Below are 21,120 nucleotides of genomic sequence, written 5' to 3'. Positions count from 1 at the left end.
ATGCACATAAATGGAGCTTTTCCTCCTTTTTGTCCTAATTACATGGGGAAATTATTGGGTACTGACACGGGTTCAGGTGCACCGGGTGTTAGACTTGAAACATAGATTGAGATGCTCACAGTCTAATTCGATCGTACATCGCATAAGTCTCATGTGCGATTTCTAAATCCAAAAGATTGGATGAACATGCATTGTGTTCATTTTATGATGTTTCAATTTTAATTTTTGTTTCGAAAGAAGATATTACTCCTTTTCCTTTTAAATGGACAGAAGCTTTAGCTTGATTGATACATTATAAAGCACGATTATTAACACATTTCATCTAATTATTAAAAAAATGTTGCAAGAATAGTGCACAATTGGAATTGCAGAACGACCAAAGATCTAGGAATACAAGCACATCTAATAATATCAAACATTTTTTTTCTCTCAAATTACAAACTGATGCAACCCTTAAGAGAGAATGCAATCAGAAATACACAGCTTTTACAAACAAGAACAGAACATAGACGAATGGTCGGAGCACTAGACTAATTTTGTTTGTCCCCCCTAATTGCTTCCCTTGCATTGAGTTTCCAGCCATTAGACTCTATTGCTTTTGATCTTCGAATGCTCGATCTCGGAAGTAATTCAAATTGGAAAGAAGTCCAGGAAACCGGCTTTCACATTCGACTCGCTAATTCTTCTAACCCTACGAAGTCTTCTAGTTCTACTCAGCTGTTCACCTTTTATTGGTCCATTCAAGCTTTAACGACATCTTCATTCCACAACTTGTTCACCCTCTACCGATCTCCATCCAACTTTAAACACATTCTATATCCAATACATTGTTCACCCTCAGAAGAATCGGAGCTCTATCAACCTTTGGACGATCCTGTTAGATTCTAGCAGCATATTGACTTGTGCATGGTCTCTAATTGTTTTGTTATCTTTAAAACAATATAAGAGATTTACCTTAAACAAAACAAACTATCGCGCAAAATTGAGGCGTCCAATCCGCCGAAGTAAGAGTGGGGAAACATGATTCTGTAAATTTCAAGATATATAAATACTTCAACTTCTAATGTTAATATGGTCAGTTCCGTCGTGTTGTAAAATCTGAAAACTTCCATCTTGAAATAATCTTCGCACAGGATGACGAAATGGCACTTTTACTGGACCAGAACCCCAGAATGCCAATTTCGGTTCTTTTATCCTAATCGAAAAATTCAACCTCAAAATTCTCAACAAAAAAAAAAAAATGATTCTGGGCGTGAAATTTACACGTAATGATAGTCACACACTGAGTAATAAAAGCTCCAAATCAGTTCTGCGAAAAAATGCAGATTCCGGAACACCCTTTTGATTCACATATTCTAATTGCACACTTGAATGTCGAAATTCCTCACCAAATAGATCAAATCATTGCCTGAAGCTTGCATAATATAACCATTATGACATGCAAAACATTAACATCAGATCAATTTCAAATTGCATGACTTTGAAACATCATATGCCGCAACTTATAAGCCATCAACTCTGGACTCAGTTCATAGAGTTTCTTCTAGATTAGGCATCAACTAGGGTACTAAATCTACATGCATATGCTTTGATACCACAAGTCAAAAAATCATTGATCTGATTCTCGTATACAGTATTTAGAATTCTTAGATTTGAACCCAAAATACAACCTTGTTGAACCGATCGTCGTCTTTGTATTGATCTATGTAGATAGAGCCGGATGAATTCAAGACTCAGTCTTCCTCAACGTCTCCTTTCTTAGACAGGTCTTCATAGATAAACTGGTGTGTTTTTCAATATTCCTATTTATAGTATGCGTTCTAACATGCCCATGAATCAAAAGCACCGGCATTCACTTCCTGTCCATCTACTGGGAGATTCAAATTTGTCTAATATATTTTACTTACTTTATAGCAGCCTGTTTTTCACAAACTAAAATGTAATCAAATTAATATTAAGATGTCGAAATGCCTTAGGATTTGGAGAAACTGAAGAGCAAAGTTAATGAATTAGAAGATTGAAAGGGGAAACCCTTTATCAGCCAATAAAAAGAAAGGGGAAATCATTTGAGCAGAGAAAATCCTATAACCACAAAAGACTATCTGGTGTGAAAATCCTCTGCAAAAGCCTACAAAGAAGAGACAAATATACGGACTTCAGGTGGTTGGGGCACTCAAAACTCCTCTACAAAACCTCAGGGACACAACTCAAACATCACACGGATTGCAAAGAAATGGTCACAAATAACAAAGCTCCACATGGGACATCATCATATAGGTCATGGCCACGAGCGTCGCTCTCGACCCAAACATGAAAGTACAAACAGAAATAAAGTAGTACAGCAACTAAAAGAATTATGTTCTGTCGAAGCAGCAGAATCAAGAAAATGTTTTCTTTATGGGCTCTATATGCGTTATAGGTGGGATTCAAAAGAGACGTCCATACATAGTATGAGATGTGAGCAGTATTTATGAGTTCAAGAACCAACTTTTACCTCCATGAATGATCTACTGATGCTTCCTGCTATTCCATCGGGGTCTGTGAATGTGCGTTTTTTACTCACCCAGCCTTTGAGGTTTGAAATTTAGTAAAGATTAGCCAAATATTGCCGCTGCAGCATCATCAAGATTCCCAGTTCATCAAAGAGGCTTTTTCTTGGGAGGGGATCGACAGAGTGCCTTGTAAAAGGGCCATTAATCTCCCAACCTTAACCCCAGTAATTACCTCTCCTGAAAGGAGAAAAAGGAACAGAGAGATCTGTGAATCTTGATGATGATGCAGCAGCAAACAGTGACTGGTGCTTGAGCTGGGCCACCGATCAATCCATGCAAAAGAGAACAACCAAAAGGCTAAAAGAAAGAATGGAACTCGAGGCAATAACCCTAACCCTAACTCTCTCTCTCTCTCTCTCTCCTCATTCCATGAGGTCAAGAGTAAAGTGAAATAAAGGACACAGGAGAAATTTGTTTTTTCATTATAGAAAAAAAACTTGTTTTTCTAGATATTTGAGAAAAAGGAGAATGACCCAACTGTGAAGAGGGCAAAAAGAAGTTCACTGCTGATTTGTCCTTTACTTGCACCCCAAAAATGAAAAACATCAAAATGTCACCGAGAGAAACCACCACCGTCGCCTCCATTTTTGAGTTAAAAAAAAAAAAAAACCAGAGAGAGAGAGAGGGTTTTCAGAACTGTGGTTGTGTGAGAATATCTGGAAGGGTTCAATTTATAGAACAAGAAGAAGGGTTAAGTTGAGAAACGAACGGGATATGGAGAGGATTCAGTGCTTGCTCACAGAGAGAGAGAGAGAGAGAGAGAGAGAGAGAGAGAGGGGCACCCACAACAGTTACACATCGTAATCCAAGGCACCAAATTTCGCCAACAGCTTTTAACCCAATCTGATTCCCCGCAGGACGCGAATGGGGGAATGATCTTCCTTTTCTTTCTTCCTTCCCCTCTGAGCAAGAAAGTGAAATCCCTAACCAGTAATGGTGGCAATTTTAGGTTATCTGGTTGGAGGAAGATGGTTGCGTCTGGTACAAGCATTGATGGAGGGCTTCATTGGTCCCTCCTCCCACATAGCTTTAGCTGTCTCCGAGGTGATCATGTCACAGCTATGGTTGCTTGTGTTGGTCCCTCAAATGCCATTTTTGGTTCCCCTCTGAGCTGCCATCCCCGAGTCCCAGAGTCTTTTACGGGTCATGTCCATGTTTCAGAATGTTGTCTAATTAAGGTGGTGTGGTAATAAGTGAAATCTCGAGGAGGAGGAGGAGGAGGAGGGTCTTCTCGATTAACTTTTCTCACGCTTTCTGATGTAAAAAGTGTCCATTGATAATTGCTAGTGAACCAAATGTGATGATGATTGCCAATCTACTTTGCTTTAAATTAAAATGGACAGTAAATGTAGAAATTCGCTCGTCTAAAGTGAAAAAGGTCAAAAAAAAAAAAAAAAAAAAAAAAACCATACAGAACCGCTTCTAATTCTTGTAATCTTCTCTACAATAGTAAAACTCTAAGTTGTCTATCTTGTTACATTTAGGTTGACAGAGGCCAAAAGGCGAAGCTAGACATGTTATGTCATTAGCGGCTCTGAATTTGTTGAACAAGCTTACAAATGTTCGAGGATGCAAACCAACCAAAATAAAGCTGGGGATGCGACATTTCACGATAAAACAACAAGGGTTCCTTTATAAGTTTCAAAATTCGACGACAATCCACCCGACTTATATGTACGACCTACTAAATAAAAATGACGGGATATTTATCCTTCTCGTTTGACCAAATCAAATAATCTACTCTCAATATCTCTTCAGTCTCTCCTCAGAACAATATCTCTCTAATCTCTCTCCACAGTCGTCTCTCTAATATGAACTCTCCTCTGACCAATCAAATAGTCATCTCTCTAATGTCTCTTTCCTCTAACCAATCAAATAACCTCTTTTTTTCCTCTCTATTAGCCAAAACCTTTAAGCAATTGAAGAGCCTTTACCTATTACCCAAATAGTCTTCTCTCTTAGAGTTCATTGCAAAATAATAAAATGATAAGTTTAATAATCGCCATCTATCGGTTTAGATAAAAATAGAAGAGATAATCTAATGTAATAGATAGATAAGATTGACATATCTTATTTTAAAATGCCGATTTTAATGTTTGTGTTGTCTAACAACATGTTTATTTAACTCTAGTATTCTAATTTCTAATTAAAATGAAATGTTTAGTTAAAATAGGAGGTGTTGACCCATCGCGATCAATATGGACGCCTCCGTGAGTCCCACTATATAAAATGAATGTGTGTTTCCAACAGAGGGGTGTTTCCAAATTTGCTTTATTACCCAAAATATCCATCTTTTGGACCAATCAAATTGCATTCTCTATAAATCTCTCTCCTCTGACTAATCAAATAACCCTCTCTCTTTCGCTGTTAACAAAATATCTCTTTTCTTTAGCTATTAAAGGCTATTTAATAGCCTTCTCTCTTAAAGTTGGTCGTAAAATAATAAAAATAATAAATTTAAAAAGCGCCATCTATTTTTTTTTATAAAAACAGAAGAGATTATCAAACAAATTTGTTAGTAAAGATGTTAAATTGACATGTCTTATTTTAAATGCATATTTCAATACTTATGTTGTCTTACAACATGTTTTTTAAGTTGACTATCATAACCATAATGAAACATGGAATTTTGATATTATGAGTTACCCGTCAGATTCCCCTCCCGGTTATAGCAAATAAAGGAAGGAACATCCTATCTATTATGTGAGGTTTTTTTATGAAGAGAAGAGGAAAAAATTAAAAATAAAAGTAATAATAATGGGAGTTTTTTTTTTTTTTTGCCTTGGTCGACAAAATAGAGGGAGTTCAAAAGTGGGGGAAACAGAAAAATCACTATCTTTGATCAATTAAAGTCAATTTTTTTTAGAAAGAGCATAACACAGAATTATATAGCCAAATATTCTGCATGGAAATTGCATCTATTTTTTTTAAAATAAAGAAGTAGAAGGTAATTTAATGAACTTATGAATAAGAGAGTAAATTAGCAACTCTCATTTTTATTGTACATTTTAGTTTTTATGTTGTCTTACAAAATGTCTTAACTTGACTTTATAAATACACATAAAATTGAAACATGGAATATGATTTCGGTATTCACATTATTTTACTCATCAAGGTATGTTAAGTACATTTTGTGAGATACATTTTGTCAGGTTGTGTTAGCAATTAAACCAAATTCATAAATATTGTCAAAGAGCTGTTGATTCAATTGAAAAGTTGTGGATGTCGATTCACGATTGCCGATTGGTTACCTCGAAGTCGATGTCAACGTATGTTCGGCTTTCAAGATTGGTGCAAGAATTAAGAGTCTTTATTGTAGTTGAGAGTCATGATTACGTGTATTTCTCAGGAGTCTGTATATGTTTCTATGTTTAATGTTTTGTGAGTTCCTAGGGATTTGTCTCCTTAGCTAGATGCATTTGTAAGTCATTTAAGAGGAAGATTAAGAGTTCAAGTCTTGTAATTATTTTCGATATGGGTGAATAAAGGTGAAATAAAGAGAAATACAAAAGGCCCATCGACTCCCACTCCTTCTTGAGTTGTGAGTATTTCACCATCAAAGTATTCTCATCAAATTGGTATCAGAGTGACACAACCACTCCTCCTTAGCTTGCCAACGGGCACGACAATATTAAATTGTTAGAACAATTTGGGTCGATGATCATTTTGGATCATGAAGGAATTATTCGCACAGGAATTGGTTCGCGGTTTCGATCGCGAAGCTTTGATCAACCCCACTTCCACCACCTCAAGCTCTCTATTTAAGGGCATGTCTTTCTCTATCCTCCCCATTTCTTTTCCTCCCCTTGGTGGACGACCCTTTTCTTGGAGTTGGCGAATACTTCAAAGACCCTTGTTTCTCATACCAGGCACTCCCACGTGAGCTTAGGAAAATTGAAATATGATCCGACGACATGTGACTCATGCACAAGGAATGTGGGATTAAAGGGATTTTGGATAGATTAGGTTTTTAGGCCCGTTTAAGGCGGGCGCGCGCGCGCACACACACACACACATACACACATATATATATTTGCTCGTTTTTTGCCGATCATTGTAACGAGTTGTAAGGCTGTAAACTAAAAATCTAGTGAAATCTCTTTGTAGGACGTAGCCCTATTTTGAGGTGAACCTGGGTAAACCGTGCGTCGTCTATTTTTCTTCTATTATCTATGCGATCGTTCTCGATCGGTATTCCATAGATCTTTTCACCTTTCCCCTCCCCATTTCTTTTCCTCCCCTTGGTGGACGATCCTTTCCTTAGTTGTATGAGTGAAAGAAAACAGCTTAGAAATTAGCAATAAAAAGATTGAGTCTCATTTCCTACGTACAAGAATTAAACAAAAAAGTAAATATAAGCAAGACTTTTACCCCAAGATTGGTTGATTAGTCATCCTGGCTTGAAGCGGGCTCAACTCAAAAGATCAACCGTATAGAGTTTTCACTATCGTTTCGATGTATTACCATAACGGGTGATTGAGCAAAAATCGGTGGATGGTTAGGAACACCAAAATACATAAAGGATTCGTAATAGAGATTTGTTATATAAATTATCCAAAAGGAATTTTTACATAACATAAAAAGAATAGTAATTGGGGCTTGAAGTTAGTAGAAATGATCAAACGGTACTACCCACGATTCCGATTCGAGTATGCTCCTATCCACGATTCCAAAATGACTATCAGGAACGAAATAATCCTTTTTTTGAAACCCCCCTTTTTCAGAAAGAAGAATAGGAACGAAAAAAAAAAAATTATTCAGGAACTAATGTATCATTTTTTTTTTTCGTAATAAAAAAGAATGGGTTGAAATATCCCGTCCTCCTCTCTTTGAAACAAGGGGTCTTCCGGTTTTGTCGGTGCTTGAAGCAATTTTGTCTTCTCCATATTACTATATCTCTAGAGTCAATAATTTTATATGAGGAACTACCGAACTCAATCACTTGCTGCCGTTACTCTTCGGTTTTACGTTGAGGTCTATCCCGTAGAGGTACTCAAATTGGATCGGTGATCGATTTCTAGGTTTCGTCGTAAACCTAATTGGTTACTTCCAATTACGTAAATCAATAGTTCAAACCGCACTCAAAGGTAGGGCATTTCCTATTTTTATAGGAACTTCGTACCGAAAACAATGGTATCTCCAATTATAGCCCCTCCGGGATGTAAAATATATCTCTTCTCACCATCCCCATAGTGTATGAGACAAATGGATGCATTTCGATTGGGGTCGTATTCTATGCTTACGATTCTACCATATATGTCTTTTTCATTCCGTCGAAAATCAATTTTACGGTATAGACGCTTATGACCTCCCCCTCTATGCCCCACGGTAATGATTCCTCTGGCATTACGACCTTTACTACAACGATGCTGTCCATAGATCAAATTATTTCGTGTATTGGATTTCACTTGACTTGTCTACGGCTCCATTGCGTGTGCTCGGGGTAGAAGTTTTGTATAAATGTATCGCCATGCTATTAATATTAAGTATTTGGATTTAAGTTCTTTTCTTTCTAAGAGGTGGAATAGAATAACCCGGTTGAAGCGTAATGATCATAAGACGTAATGCATTGTATGTCCCAGAATAGGCCCCATTCTTCTACCCTTTCCGGGGAGTCGATGACTATTCATAGCTTTTACCTTGACACCAAAGAAGAGTTCGACCCAATGCTTTATTTCTGTCCTAGTTGATCCTGATTCGACATTAAAAGTATATTGATTTTTCCCCAATAACCGAATACTTTTGTGTCGTAAAATTGCATATTTGATTCCATCCATAAATCGATTTTCTTCCCTATGAGTTCGAGTCTCAATAAGAATTGGAGTTCTTACTTGTTTGTTCATATGTTATGATATGAATATACCACATCAATTCGTTATGTATGGATGATCGATTCCATTGATACAGAGCCAATTCCAATAGACTTATTGTAGGGTCCCATTGGCGTGCATCCGGTAGGAATTGAACCTACGAATTTGCCAATTATGAGTTGGGCGCTTTAACCATTCAGCCATGGATGCTTAGCGGGGATCCTCGTACATGGTGAATAACCAAATTCCAATTGAAATGAAATCTTTAGGAGAAATCAATGCAATTTAGGAGAAATCAATGAAAGGACATCAATTCAAATCCTGGATTTTCGAATTGAGAGAGATATTGAGAGAGATCAAGAATTCTCACTATTTCTTAGATTCATGGACCCAATTCAATTCCGTGGGATCTTTCATTCACATTTTTTTCCACCAAGAACGTTTTATAAAACTCTTGGACCCCCATTCATAAGTCCGAGATCCACGTCTATGAATTGAAAGGTCCGAATGATCAACTCTCAAATCAGTTGTTAGAATCAATAGGTCTTCAAATCGTTCATTTGAAAAAATGGAAACCATTATTATTGGATGATCATGATACTTCCCAAAAATCGAAATTATGGATCAATGGAGGAAAAATATCACCATTTTTGTTCAATAAGATACCAAAGTGGATGATTGACTCATTCCATACTAGAAATAATCGCAGGAAATCTTTTGATAACACGGATTCCTATTTCTCAATGATATCCCACGATCAAGACAATTGGCTGAATGCCGTGAAACCATTTCATAGAAGTTCATTGATATCTTCTTTTTATAAAGCAAATCGACTTCGATTCTTGAATAATCCACATCACTTCTGCTTCTATTGTAACAAAAGATTCCTCTTTTATGTGGAAAGGGCCCGTATCAATAATTATGATTTTACATATGGACAATTCCTCAATATCTTGTTCATTCGCAACAAAATATTTTCTTTGTGCGGTAGCGTAAAAAAAAAAATCCTTTTTGGAGAGAGATACTATTTCACCAATCGAGTCACGGGTATCTAACATATTCATACCTAACGATTTTCCACAAAGTGGTGACGAAAGGTCTAACTTGTACAAATCTTTCCATTTTGCAATTCGATCCGATCCATTAGTTCGTAGAGCTATTTACTCGATCAGCAGACATTTGGATCACCTCTAACGGAGGGACAAATAGTCAATTTTGAAAGAACTTATTGTCAACCTCTTTCGAGATATGAATCTATCGATTGAGAAGAATATCGATATCTCAATTTCAATTCAAACATGGGTTTGATTCACACTCCATGTTCGAGAAATATTTACCATCCGAAAAGAGGAAAAAAAGTCTTTGTCTAAAGAAATGCGTTGAGAAAGGACAGATGTATAGAACCTTTCAACGAGATAGTGCTTTTTCAACTCTCTCCAAATGGAATCTATTCCAAACATATATGCCATGGTTCCTTACCTCGCCAGGGTACAAATATCTAAATTGGATATTTTTAGATACTTTTTCAGACCTATTGCCGATACTAAGTAGCAGTCAAAATTTGTATCCATTTTTCATGATATTATGCATGGATCGGATATATCATGGCAAATTCTTCGAAAAAAAATTCTGTCTTCCACAATGGAATCGATAAGTGAGATTTCGAGTAAGTGTTTACATAATCTTCTTCCGTCCGAAGAAATGATTCATCGAAATAATGATTCATCGAAATAATGAGTCACCATTGATATCGACCCATCCGAGATCTCCAAATGTTCGGGAGTTCCTCTATTCAATCCTTTTCCTTCTTCTTGTTGCTACATATATCGTTCATACCCATCTTCTCTTTGTTTCCCGAGCCTATAGTGAGTTACGGACGAGTTCGAAAAGGTCAAATCTTGGATGATTCCATCATACATGATGGAGTTAGCGAAAACTTGTTTGTTTCCTTTCCTCTAAAAGAATTTTTTTTGGTTAAAGAATCTCTTTCTAGTTGCTCTGGAAAAATTAAGAGATTCTCTAGAAGAAATACGGGGTTACAGCAATCCATACGCTTGGGCCGCCTATGGGGGAAACAAATTTCAATACGTTCTAAGAAGAAATATTTGAATATCAATCTCATCGATCTCATAAGTATCATACCAAATCCCATCCATCGAATCACTTTTCGAAAAAGGCGAGACATCTAAGTCATACAAGCAAAGAGATCTATTCATTGATAAGAAAAAGAAAAAATGTGAACGGTGATTGGATTGATGATAAAATCGAATCCTGGGTCGCGAACAGGTGATTCGATTGATGATAAAGAAAGAGAATTCTTGGTTCGAGTTTTCCACCTTAACGACAAAAAAGGATTGATCAAATTCTATTGAGTTTGACTCATAGTGATCATTTATCAAAGAATGACTCTGGTTATCAAATGATTGAACAACCGGGAGCAATTTACTTACGATACTTAGTTGACATTCATAAAAAGTATCTAATGAATTATGAGTTCAATACATTCCGTTTAGCGAAAGACGGATATTCCTTGCTCATTATCAGACAATCACTTATTCACAAACCTCGTGTGGGGCTAATAGTTTTCATTTAACATCTCATGGAAAACCCTTTTCGCTCCGCTTAGCCCTATCCCCCTCTAGGGGTATTTTAGTGATAGGTTCTATAGGAACTGGACGATCCTATTTGGTCAAATACCTAGCGACAAACTCCTATGTTCCTTTCATTACGGTATTTCTGAACAAGTTCCTGGATAACAAGCCTAAAGGTTTTCTTATTGATGATATCGATATTGAGGATAGTGACGATATTGAGGATAGTGACGATATTGATCGTGACCTTGATACAGAGGGCTTCTAACTAGGATGAATGCGCTAACTATGGATATGATGCCGGAAATAGACCGATTTTATATTACCCTTCAATTCGAATTAGCAAAAGCAATGTCTCCTTGCATAATATGGATTCCAAACATTCATGATCCTCGATTATTAGTGAACTATCTCTCCGGGGGATTGTGAAAGATGTTCCACTCCAAATATTCTTGTTATTGCTTCGACTCATATTCCCCAAAAAAGTAGATCCCGCTCTAATAGCTCCGAATAAATTAAATACATGCATTAAGATACGAAGGCTTCTTATTCCACAACAACGAAAGCACTTTTTCACCCTTTCATATACTAGGGGATTTCACTTGGAAAGAAAAATGTTCCATACTAATGGATTCGGGTCCATAACCATGGGTTCCAATGTACGAGATCTTGTAGCACTTACCAATGAGGCCCTATCGATTAGTATTACACAGAAGAAATCAATTCTAGACACTAATACAATTAGATCCCCTCTTCATAGACAAACTTGGGATTTGCGATCCCGGGTAAGATCGGTTCGGGATCATGGGATCCTTTTCTATCGAATAGGAAGGGCTGTTGCACAAAATGTACTTCTAAGTAATTGCCCCATAGATCCTATATCTATCTATATGAAGAAGAAATCATGTAACGAAGGGGATTCTTATTTGTACAAATGGTACTTCGAACTTGGAACGAGCATGAAGAAATTAACGATACTTCTTTATCTTTTGAGTTGTTGCTCGGATCGATCGCTCAAGACCTTTGGTCTCTACCCGGACCCGATGAAAAAAATGAGATCACTTCTTATGGACTCGTTGAGAATGATTCGATCTAGTTCATGGCTTATTAGAAGTAGAAGGCGCTACGGTGGGATCCTCGCGGACAAAAAGGATTACGATCGGTTTGATAATGATCGAGTGACATTGCTTCTTCGGCCCAAACCAAGGAATCCCTTAGATATGATGCAAAATGGATCTTGTTCTATCGTTGATCAGAGATTTCTCTATGAAAAATACGAATCGGAGTTTGAAGAAGGGGAAGGAGAAGGAGTCCTCCTCTCTTACACTCTCACCCGAAGCTCTCTCTCTGATTCTTGCATCGGTGACGCGGTAGTTCATTGATGGTGGTCCACAAGCTTCCCTCATCTCATGCTTGGCTCTGCTTGACGCTCACTCTCGCCCATTTCTCTTTGAACCCACGCGACACCGAAGTGGTAAGAGGAGACCCGCGGTTCGTTCGTCGATGATTTGAGCTTCGTTTTTTTCATACTTCGATCTAAGGCAAGTGAATATTTTGCCTTACGACTAGATTGTTTGGTTGTCGTTTGATTGAGCGTGAATGGTGAACTTTGAAAATGGGTATGACGGTGGAGCTTTTGGCTTGCATGAAAGGGGAAATGCTTTTGCGTGTACGAATTCCTTGCTTGTTTTAGTATCCCTAGGTCTTGGGTACCTAGGATCTATGGTTGGATCGTCAAATTGGTCTTTGGGTTGGGATGAATTGATGTGCACTGTGTAGAGGGTGTCTCGGATGTGGACCTTGAAGGTTAATATGTGAGGTACGTGAATTGCGGGTTAGTTCCCTTGGTTACATTGTCATTGTTTAGCATTTGAGTGGATTGAATTTGGGGGACGGATCACCTTGTTGATCGTTTGAATGGCATGAAATGCGGATTGAGGCCCTAATGGTGTTCAGCCGTGAGTTGTATAAGGGGTTTATTACTCAAATATGTGCCACATGGTTTTGTTGGGGCATTATGATCTTGAGACCTTAGATTACTTGAGTTAGTTGTTGAACCGCTTGGTCCGATGTTGCTTGAGCGAGAACTATCGACTCATACTATTTGGATATTCGGTTATGAACTAATTTAAGAGGTTATTTGCAATGTCGAGTAATTTATTTGTTGACCTTGCCTAATCAAATGGTTCACTAGATAATTTAGTTGTTTGGTTAGATATTCCGCTTGCTGAGCTTTAGCTCACTCTTATAGATTTAATCCTTTTTAGTTAAGCTAGCCATTTGAGAAGTAGTGGGTATGGATGGTGGCGTTGAAGAAGCACGACAAGGGTGGCGATAACGGGAGCAGTTACTTTTTGTCGTTGTCTCCCGGATGTTGTTTATATTTTGTAATGGAAAATGCTTGAGAAACCGATTATGTATAAGGGAAAGTGTTAGCAATTAAACCAAATTCATAAGTGTTGTCAACGAGTTGTCAAAAAATTGTCGATGTTGATTCACGAATGTCAATCTATTACCTTGATGTCGATGTTGCTATCCGTTCGAGTTCCAAGATGAGTGCAAGAATTAAGAGTCTTTGTGGCGGTTAAGAGTTATGATTAGGGTATTTCTCAAGAGTTTGTTTGTGTTTCTATGTTTAAAGTCTTGTGAGTTCCCGAAAATCTGTTTCTTTGAAATGCTAAATGCATTTACGAGCTATTTACAAAGAAGATTAAGAGTCATGTGACAAGCTTATATAAAAATAAGTCTTGTGATTTCGCTATGGGTAAATTAAGGTGAAATAAAGAGAAATACAAAAAGCCCATCGTCTCCCTCTCCTTTTTAAGTTGTGTGAGTTGTGAGTGTTTCATCTTCAAATTATCTCATTGGGTTGGCATAGCTAATGGATTGGTCGTTCACGATCTACTCACAAGAAGAAAAGGCCCGCGAGACAAGATTTTAGCATGCCAAGTGGAAATTATTTTCTTCTTGTTTCTGTTTTTGTCTGATCAAAAGACCGATTAGCACATAGCCATCTAGTGAAACATAAAAATCACACAATAAAAAATACCGCGTACCATGTAACCTCGATATTATTATGGCCATTTGCTAGATTTTATCCACCGGTATGAACTGAATAATTTCTTATATAGTATTCTAAAATCTGTTGATGTACTGCAAAGTTCAACCCCATTTTACATTTTAAAATCGCTTAAAGGTCCCTAGAGCGTGACGCATCCGGGGACAAGTTTTTCCTCAAAAGACGAAACCTTTTAAATTCATTCTAAAAGAAACCTCGTACATTTGAGTTTCATTGATCGGGAAAAGTTCAGAAACATTGACAAAGCTTTAGGTGTAACGATTGACTTGTAAGACGAATTTAGCCATGTCTAAAGTCCGCTTAAGGGCAATCTAACATATAATTTAATCATCTTAGTTTGGACAAACATGTAAAGGAAATTCATCATCGCTTTCATTCAACAGAGAAATACAAACCTACGTAACGGCAACGGGAGAAAGATCACCCCCCGGATAGTTCCAGTATGAAAATCTCAACCACATACATCAAAGGATAACAAAGAACCTTGGGTAATCGAACAAGTTACGAACCTTGTCATGACACTTGATTGCCTAGTTTTCCTTACAATCACCCATCACCTCTCTTGCCATTTGAAATAAGCTTGGAGAAGCTCTCTCTCTCTCCCTCATTCCTCCTTGGCTGAACCTCTCTCTCTCTCTCTCTCTCTCTCTCTCTCTCTCTCTCTCTCTCTCTCTCTCTCAAATTTCCTCTCTCTCACTCTCTGCCCGTTGGACCGGACACATTGCCGCCCGTTGTTTTGGACACATCTCCATCATCTGTTGTCCAATTCCGATGAGCCACCACTCATTGGAAAGCTCTCTCTCTCTCTCTCTCTCTCTCTCTCTCTCTCTCTCTCTCTCTCTCTACCGTTCCAATGACATATTACACATCCAAATCCGCTCGGCCGTTTGTCCCGTAAAGCCTTTTCAAGCAACAAAGGTTACCGCCCGGATCTGGTCCGAACCCGAGGAGCTTTTTAGGCCGTTTAGGGGCTTATCTTGGCTTCATTCTCTGGTTAGACACTTCTTGAACCTAGTTTAGACACAAGGCAACATGTATTTAAGGTTGAGGATGAATCTTAGTGGGTTTCATGGCTGACATTGGGTGAAATCTCAAGGAACACACCAAGGCCTTGTTGTCCAAATTTAGAAAACCGAAGTTGCTACCCTCTTAGGACTAGTTACGCTTGCTCGAGTTTCAGTGAGTTGTTCCTAACCTTTTCCTAGTACGTTAGGATACTAATGTTCGTATAGGGCTTGGATTAGCTAAAGTTGTGGGCTTTTCTATGGAGGATTTGCTAGTACCAAAAATCTGATTTTTGAAGGTGGTTATGATGATCTTGTGCTTGAGATTATATGTTGATTCAATGGAACTAGCATGAGGAAAATGTGGTCGCTCATATGTGTTATGCTAGGGCCGAGTTGATGCTTAGTATGCGTAGGCTTGCCTCATTTGGAACTTGAGCTTGTTATGCTTGATTTTGCACTAGAAAGTGGTTATGGCGGAAATTGGCATTTAGAGCATCATGAACCTCTAGGAACCGAAATGTCTTGCTTGATTCGTAATGAGGCTAAATAAACCAATCGACTTGAATGTATACTAGTTGTGTACGGTCATGAGTTGGTGATTGTGAATCAAACGGTTGTTTGGCTAGTGAATTGTGTGTGTTCGACCATTGAGGGAAAAAAACGTGATTAAATAGCCAATGCATTGCGCCGCGGGTGTTTCATCCCGATTGACCCGACGAGGTCTTGCGGTTCGAGAGTCTTGTAGTCGATCGAATCATCTCGAGGAGTTGGAGAATCGAGAGTCACTACATTGACCGAATCATCTCGAGGTCCGGATACGAGAGTTTTATATCGACCGAATCATCTCGAAGGAGCTGGAGGGTTAAGAGTTGATATTTGATCGAATCATCTCGCTTTAATATGTGAAATCAAGACAATTGAACGAATGGCCTTGTGATGGCCAAATTGTTTACTTGTATGCCTTAGTACGAAGCTTTACCTTAATTATGAATTGGGTTTGACTTGAATTGAAGTTAAAACGCTTGAGTGTCATACCATGCTTCGTTATTGTATTTGTCATGATAATTGCTTTGTTCATCACATGTGTTGCATTACCTTGCTTGGCATGAGTAGAATTGTTCAAAGGTACTAATGGACTACGTTAGGGTTAAGTTCGATTCACCGAGATGTAAATCTCACCCCGTCGTGAGATCCATTGTTCCCTAAACCCTAAACCTTGACCTATTAAGATGCCGAAGATTTTTGGGCTCCGGAAGGAGTTTAAGCCTGTCATTACTAAGTACCGAGTAGGACCGGATCGAGCGTACTATCGGAGAGCGAGTACTTTATGAGTGGATGATGGAGGCGAGCATTGGAAACCCTTCACCTTTCTATCGTGGACATATAGAGACGGAGCCACATATTTTGGACCCCTTAAGGATGAGGTCATTCATGACGACGTACTCAAGGCCGCCGGACCCATGGGACCCGATGCCCCCGCCATAAGAGCTGTCGAGGCGGAGCCCGTAGCCAAGCTGATACCTGGACCAAAGATTCCCGCAATCGGACATCCCGACATGGACGAAGGACTTGAGGAGCCGGGAGCCGCCATAGAGGACCCTATGGATGCTGACGAGCCGGACCATGAGTTAAAGGCCGAGATAGAGCCCGTGGAGGCGAAGGAGCCAGAGCTTGAGGAGCTCAAGGAGTTAGAGCCCGAGGAGGTCGATGAGTCAGAAACCGAAGAGGTTGAAGATTTTCATGAGATGAGCTTTTGCCCTATGTGCACTCCCCCCGTTGATGACACTACCGATGACGAGTTCGACCCTCAAGCGTAGGTTGGACACCTACCTTTTGGTACCCTCTTGGATATGGGGGAGTTGACTTGTGATAGTCGTCGTTTTCTTTTAATGTCATGTATCGCCTTAGTCCGAATACACCGATGTATTCGTGTTTTATATATATGTGTAAAACTAAGTATTATGTTATGTGATGACTAAGTATGTGTGGTTGTTTATGCCTTCTAAGTCTTCTTATTTTATTGTACGGGGTTTATTATTCATTTTCTTCCGCATGCGCATTACATCTCGCGCACTCATAGTTCGTCAAGTGTTCCTGGGATTATTCGCGAGTGAAATAGTGACCCGAGGGATGTTCGCGCTCTCACAAGGACGCGGGGCGTGACATCCCCGTTGAAGTGGTATCAGAGTAAGGTCAGCTCAATCCACGTTGGTTGAAACCCGAAGTAACAAGGAGTGAGGACTTTGGAATGGTTAAGTAGTGAGACTTTAGGAACTCGCTAGAATTAGGCACGCATTGCATGGCATCTAAAGTAACGCTTGTGATTGGCACTTTTGACTTGAGTCACCGTGAGTGGTAAAAAGGTCTTAAAGCTTTGTACTAGGCATCGAGTGCTATTTGACTAATATGCATATGATGTGATAAATGGCCTGTCGCGAGTATGCTAAGTTGCGGATGTGTCTGGACTTGAGGTATGAACATGAACTCTTGATGTGAAATTTGGTTGCATGCTCTGTGATGCACTGTTGGTTGTGATTGCTGATTGGAATAAGTACCCTTAAACTACTAGATTAAGTAGATGGTTTAGGTCTCTAATTCCTAAATAGAATTATAGTAGTTCGAGTACCGTGAATGTCTAGCGAGGATGAGTCGTCGAGGTAGGAATATCCGTGGAGCTTCTAGCTCGAGAGCACAGACTATAGAGGACCCAAGAGTAGATGGGATCTTGAGAGAGCTGGAAGAAATCGGAAACTTGATGGGCAAGCGGGGTCAGGAACGAGCCGCCACTATTGCCCAAGCCACGGAGGTTGCCGCTGCTGCGGCCAATGGAAATGGCAATAGAAACAAGAATAGCCATGGACCTAGAAATGCTAATCGGATGATGAGTCGATTGCTGGAGCAATTCCTGAAGTTGAAACCAGCAAAGTTTGATGGAAAAGGTGACCCAAAGACCGCACCTCACTGGATTGAGGGCTTGGAAAAGGCATTTGAAGCCTTAGGGTGTACCGAGGAGGAAAAGGTAACCCCGATGGTGTACCAACCGCAGGACACCGCCGATGATTGGTGGAAGGCCACCCAAGGGATAGTCTTTCCCGAAGGAGTAGTCTCGAACTAGGACCGCCTTTAGTGAGACATTTAATGGGAAGTACTTCTCGAAAGCTATTCAAGAACAGAAACCGATGGAATTTCAGCGACTTCGCGAGAACCAATGACAATCGATCAATACGAAGTTGAGTTCGCAAGATTGTCAAAGTATGTATCTTGGATGGTTGAGAATCCCATAGACAAAGCTCGAAGATTCCGAGACAGAATGAGACCGGATCTCCATAGCCAGATGATAGCCCTAGACATAAAGACCTATGACGGGCTATATCAAAAGGGTCGAATGATCGAAAGAGATATGAAAGAAAGGGATGCCGCTTCTGGATTGCGGTTCAACCCTATCGGGGATAATTGGAACTTCAACAGGAGCCCAACGATGAATAATAGGAGGTTTGTCCCTCCAGTTAAGAAGGGTATTAGGAAACCCGCCTATCAGAATAACCCAAGCCGTCGTCGATGTGAACGAAAGCACGGAAATGGACCTTGCCCAAGTCAGATGGGAGCATGCTTCAAATGTGGCCGGATGGGCCATCGTGCGAGGGAATGCGGACAACATATTACGAGACCCCAATTTCAACCGCCGCGACCCCATCCTAGACTACAAGTTGGAGCTGCTCCTCCGGCCAATCTGAATAGGCCGCCGGCTCAAGGACAAGTGTATACTATGGCACGCAAAGAGACGGAGGATGCGCCTGGTGTAGTCACAAGTAAGATTTCTTTATGTGGATATACTACTTATGCCTTGTTTAACCCCGGAGAGTCGCATTCTTTCATGTCCACGCAATTTGCTGAATTGGCTGGAATTAAATTGAAACCGTTGGATATAGTATTGCATGTTACCACCCCTTTAAAGGCTAAAGTGTTAGTCTCATTGGGGTGCCCGAACTATAAAATAGTTATCGATGGTAAGGAAGAATTGATTGACTTGGCTGTCCTACACATGTTTGATTTGGACGTCATAATTGGGATGGATTGGTTGGGTAAGCATAGAGCTGTTATGGATTGTGGTAGCGGGGTGATCGAGTTCCGTCCAATCGGTCACCCTAGATTTAAATTTGTAGGGAGTCGAGGAGGGACCTCGGCCCCTTTGATCTCGTTACTTAAAGTGACTAAGCTATTAGATGAAGAATGCGAAGATTATTTAGCTGCAGTAGTTGATCCCACAAGGGAGAAATCGAAGATAGAGGACATAACCGTGGTGCGCAACTTTCCCGATGTCTTTCCGCAAGAATTGTTTGGGATTGCCACCGAAAGAGAAATAGAGTACGTAATCGAGTTAGCTCCTGAAACAAAGCCGATCTCGAAGGCACCTTATAGAATGTCCCTATTGGAGTTGAAGGAGTTGAAGGTCCAAATACAAGAACTACTGGACAAGGGATTTATTTATCCTAGCGCATCTCCATGGGGAGCGCCGGTACTATTTGTAAGGAAAAAGGACGGGTCATTACGCTTATGCATAGAATATAGGCAATTGAATCAAGTAACTATTAAGAACAAGTATCCGTTACCAAGGATAGACGACCTGTTTGATCAATTACAAGGAGCATCAGTGCTCTCAGAGATTGACTTAAGAACGGGGTATCACCAATTGAGGATCAAGAAAGAGAATATACCGAAAACGGCATTTAGGACAAGATATGGGCATTACGAGTTTACGGTCATGCCGTTTAGTTTAACCAATGCCCCAGCTGCTTTCATGGACATCATACATCGAGTGTTTAAGGAATTTTTGGATCAATTCGTCATCGTGTTCATTGACAACATCTTGATTTACTCCAAGAGCTTTGAAGAGCATGAGCAACACTTAAGAATTGTTCTACGGACGTTAAGGGAACACTTGCTTTACGCTAAGTTTAGCAAGTACAAGTTTTGGCTCAATGAGGTAACATTCCCTGGACATGTGAATCTGGAAATGGAATCTCGGTAGACCCTTCAAAGATCGAAGCGGTTACAAATTGGCCAAGACTAACATCGGTTACATAAGTTCAGAGTTTTCCGGGATTAGCAGGTTACTACATAAGATTTGTGGAGAGGTTTTCCTCGATAGCCACTCCTCCGACGAAGTTGACAAAGAAGGACACACGGATTGAGTGGACAGATAAGTGCGAAAGAAGCTTCCAAGAGCTTAAACGTAGATTAACGACCGCACCAATCTTGACTATTCCTTCCGGTCCTAGAGGCTACGAAATTTACAGTGACGCGTCACTAAAGGGATTAGGGTGCGTACTAATGCAACAAGGAAGAGTCGTTGCTTATGCATCGTGATAGTTAAGGCCTCATGAAATGAATGACCCAACACACGATTTGGAACTAGTGGCAATAATATTTGCATTAAAGATTTGGAGACACTACTTGTGTGGAGAAAAGTTTCAAATTTATACGCATCACCAAAGCTTGAAGTACTTGTTCTCTCAAAAGGAATTGAACATGAGACAACGTCGATGGATGGAGTTGCTTAAAGATTACGACTGTGATATCATATACCACCCCGGGAAAGCAAATAAAATGGCAGATGATCTTAGCCGAAAATCTAGTATCGTGCGCTTGATGGTCAAGGAATGGACCCTATTGGAACGGATAAGAGATTTAGAGTTTAAGTTCGAAGTTTGCCATCTATCGAACCTATTGGCTACATTGAGAATAGAACCGAAAATCCAAGAAAAGATTAAGGCCTTGTAATTTACGGATCCTAACATTCAGAAGATCACAGAAATGGATGTAACAAAGACGAAGCCTGAGTTTCAAGTATCCGAGGATGGAGTACTGAAGTTTCGTGGACGATTATGCGTACCCAAGGATGAAGAGCTACGAGAAAGAATTCTGTCGGAAGCTCATCGAAGTAACTATAGTATTCATCCGGGTAGCATAAAAATGTACCAGAACTTGAGACAACACTACTGGTAGAACGGAATGAAAGTGGATGTTGCCAAGCATGTAGAAAGGTGTTTGACATGCCAACAAGTGAAGGCACAACACTGT

At 39.6% G+C, this 21,120-nt stretch overlaps 1 protein-coding gene across 1 annotated transcript; it reads left to right on the top strand.

Moving 5' to 3' along the window:
• Positions 1-18,247: 18,247 nt before the first annotated feature.
• On the top strand, positions 18,248-20,068 carry LOC125316309. The gene has a single exon (XM_048284324.1). The coding sequence runs from the start codon at positions 18,248-18,250 to the stop codon at positions 20,066-20,068; it is 1,821 nt and encodes a 606-aa protein (XP_048140281.1).
• Positions 20,069-21,120: the final 1,052 nt, after the last annotated feature.

The sequence above is a fragment of the Rhodamnia argentea genome, chromosome 8, assembly GCF_020921035.1.
Source record: "Rhodamnia argentea isolate NSW1041297 chromosome 8, ASM2092103v1, whole genome shotgun sequence".
NCBI lineage: Eukaryota > Viridiplantae > Streptophyta > Magnoliopsida > Myrtales > Myrtaceae > Rhodamnia > Rhodamnia argentea.
The sequence above is the reverse complement of the archived record's forward strand: the minus strand, read 5'-3'. Positions and strand labels throughout refer to the sequence as shown.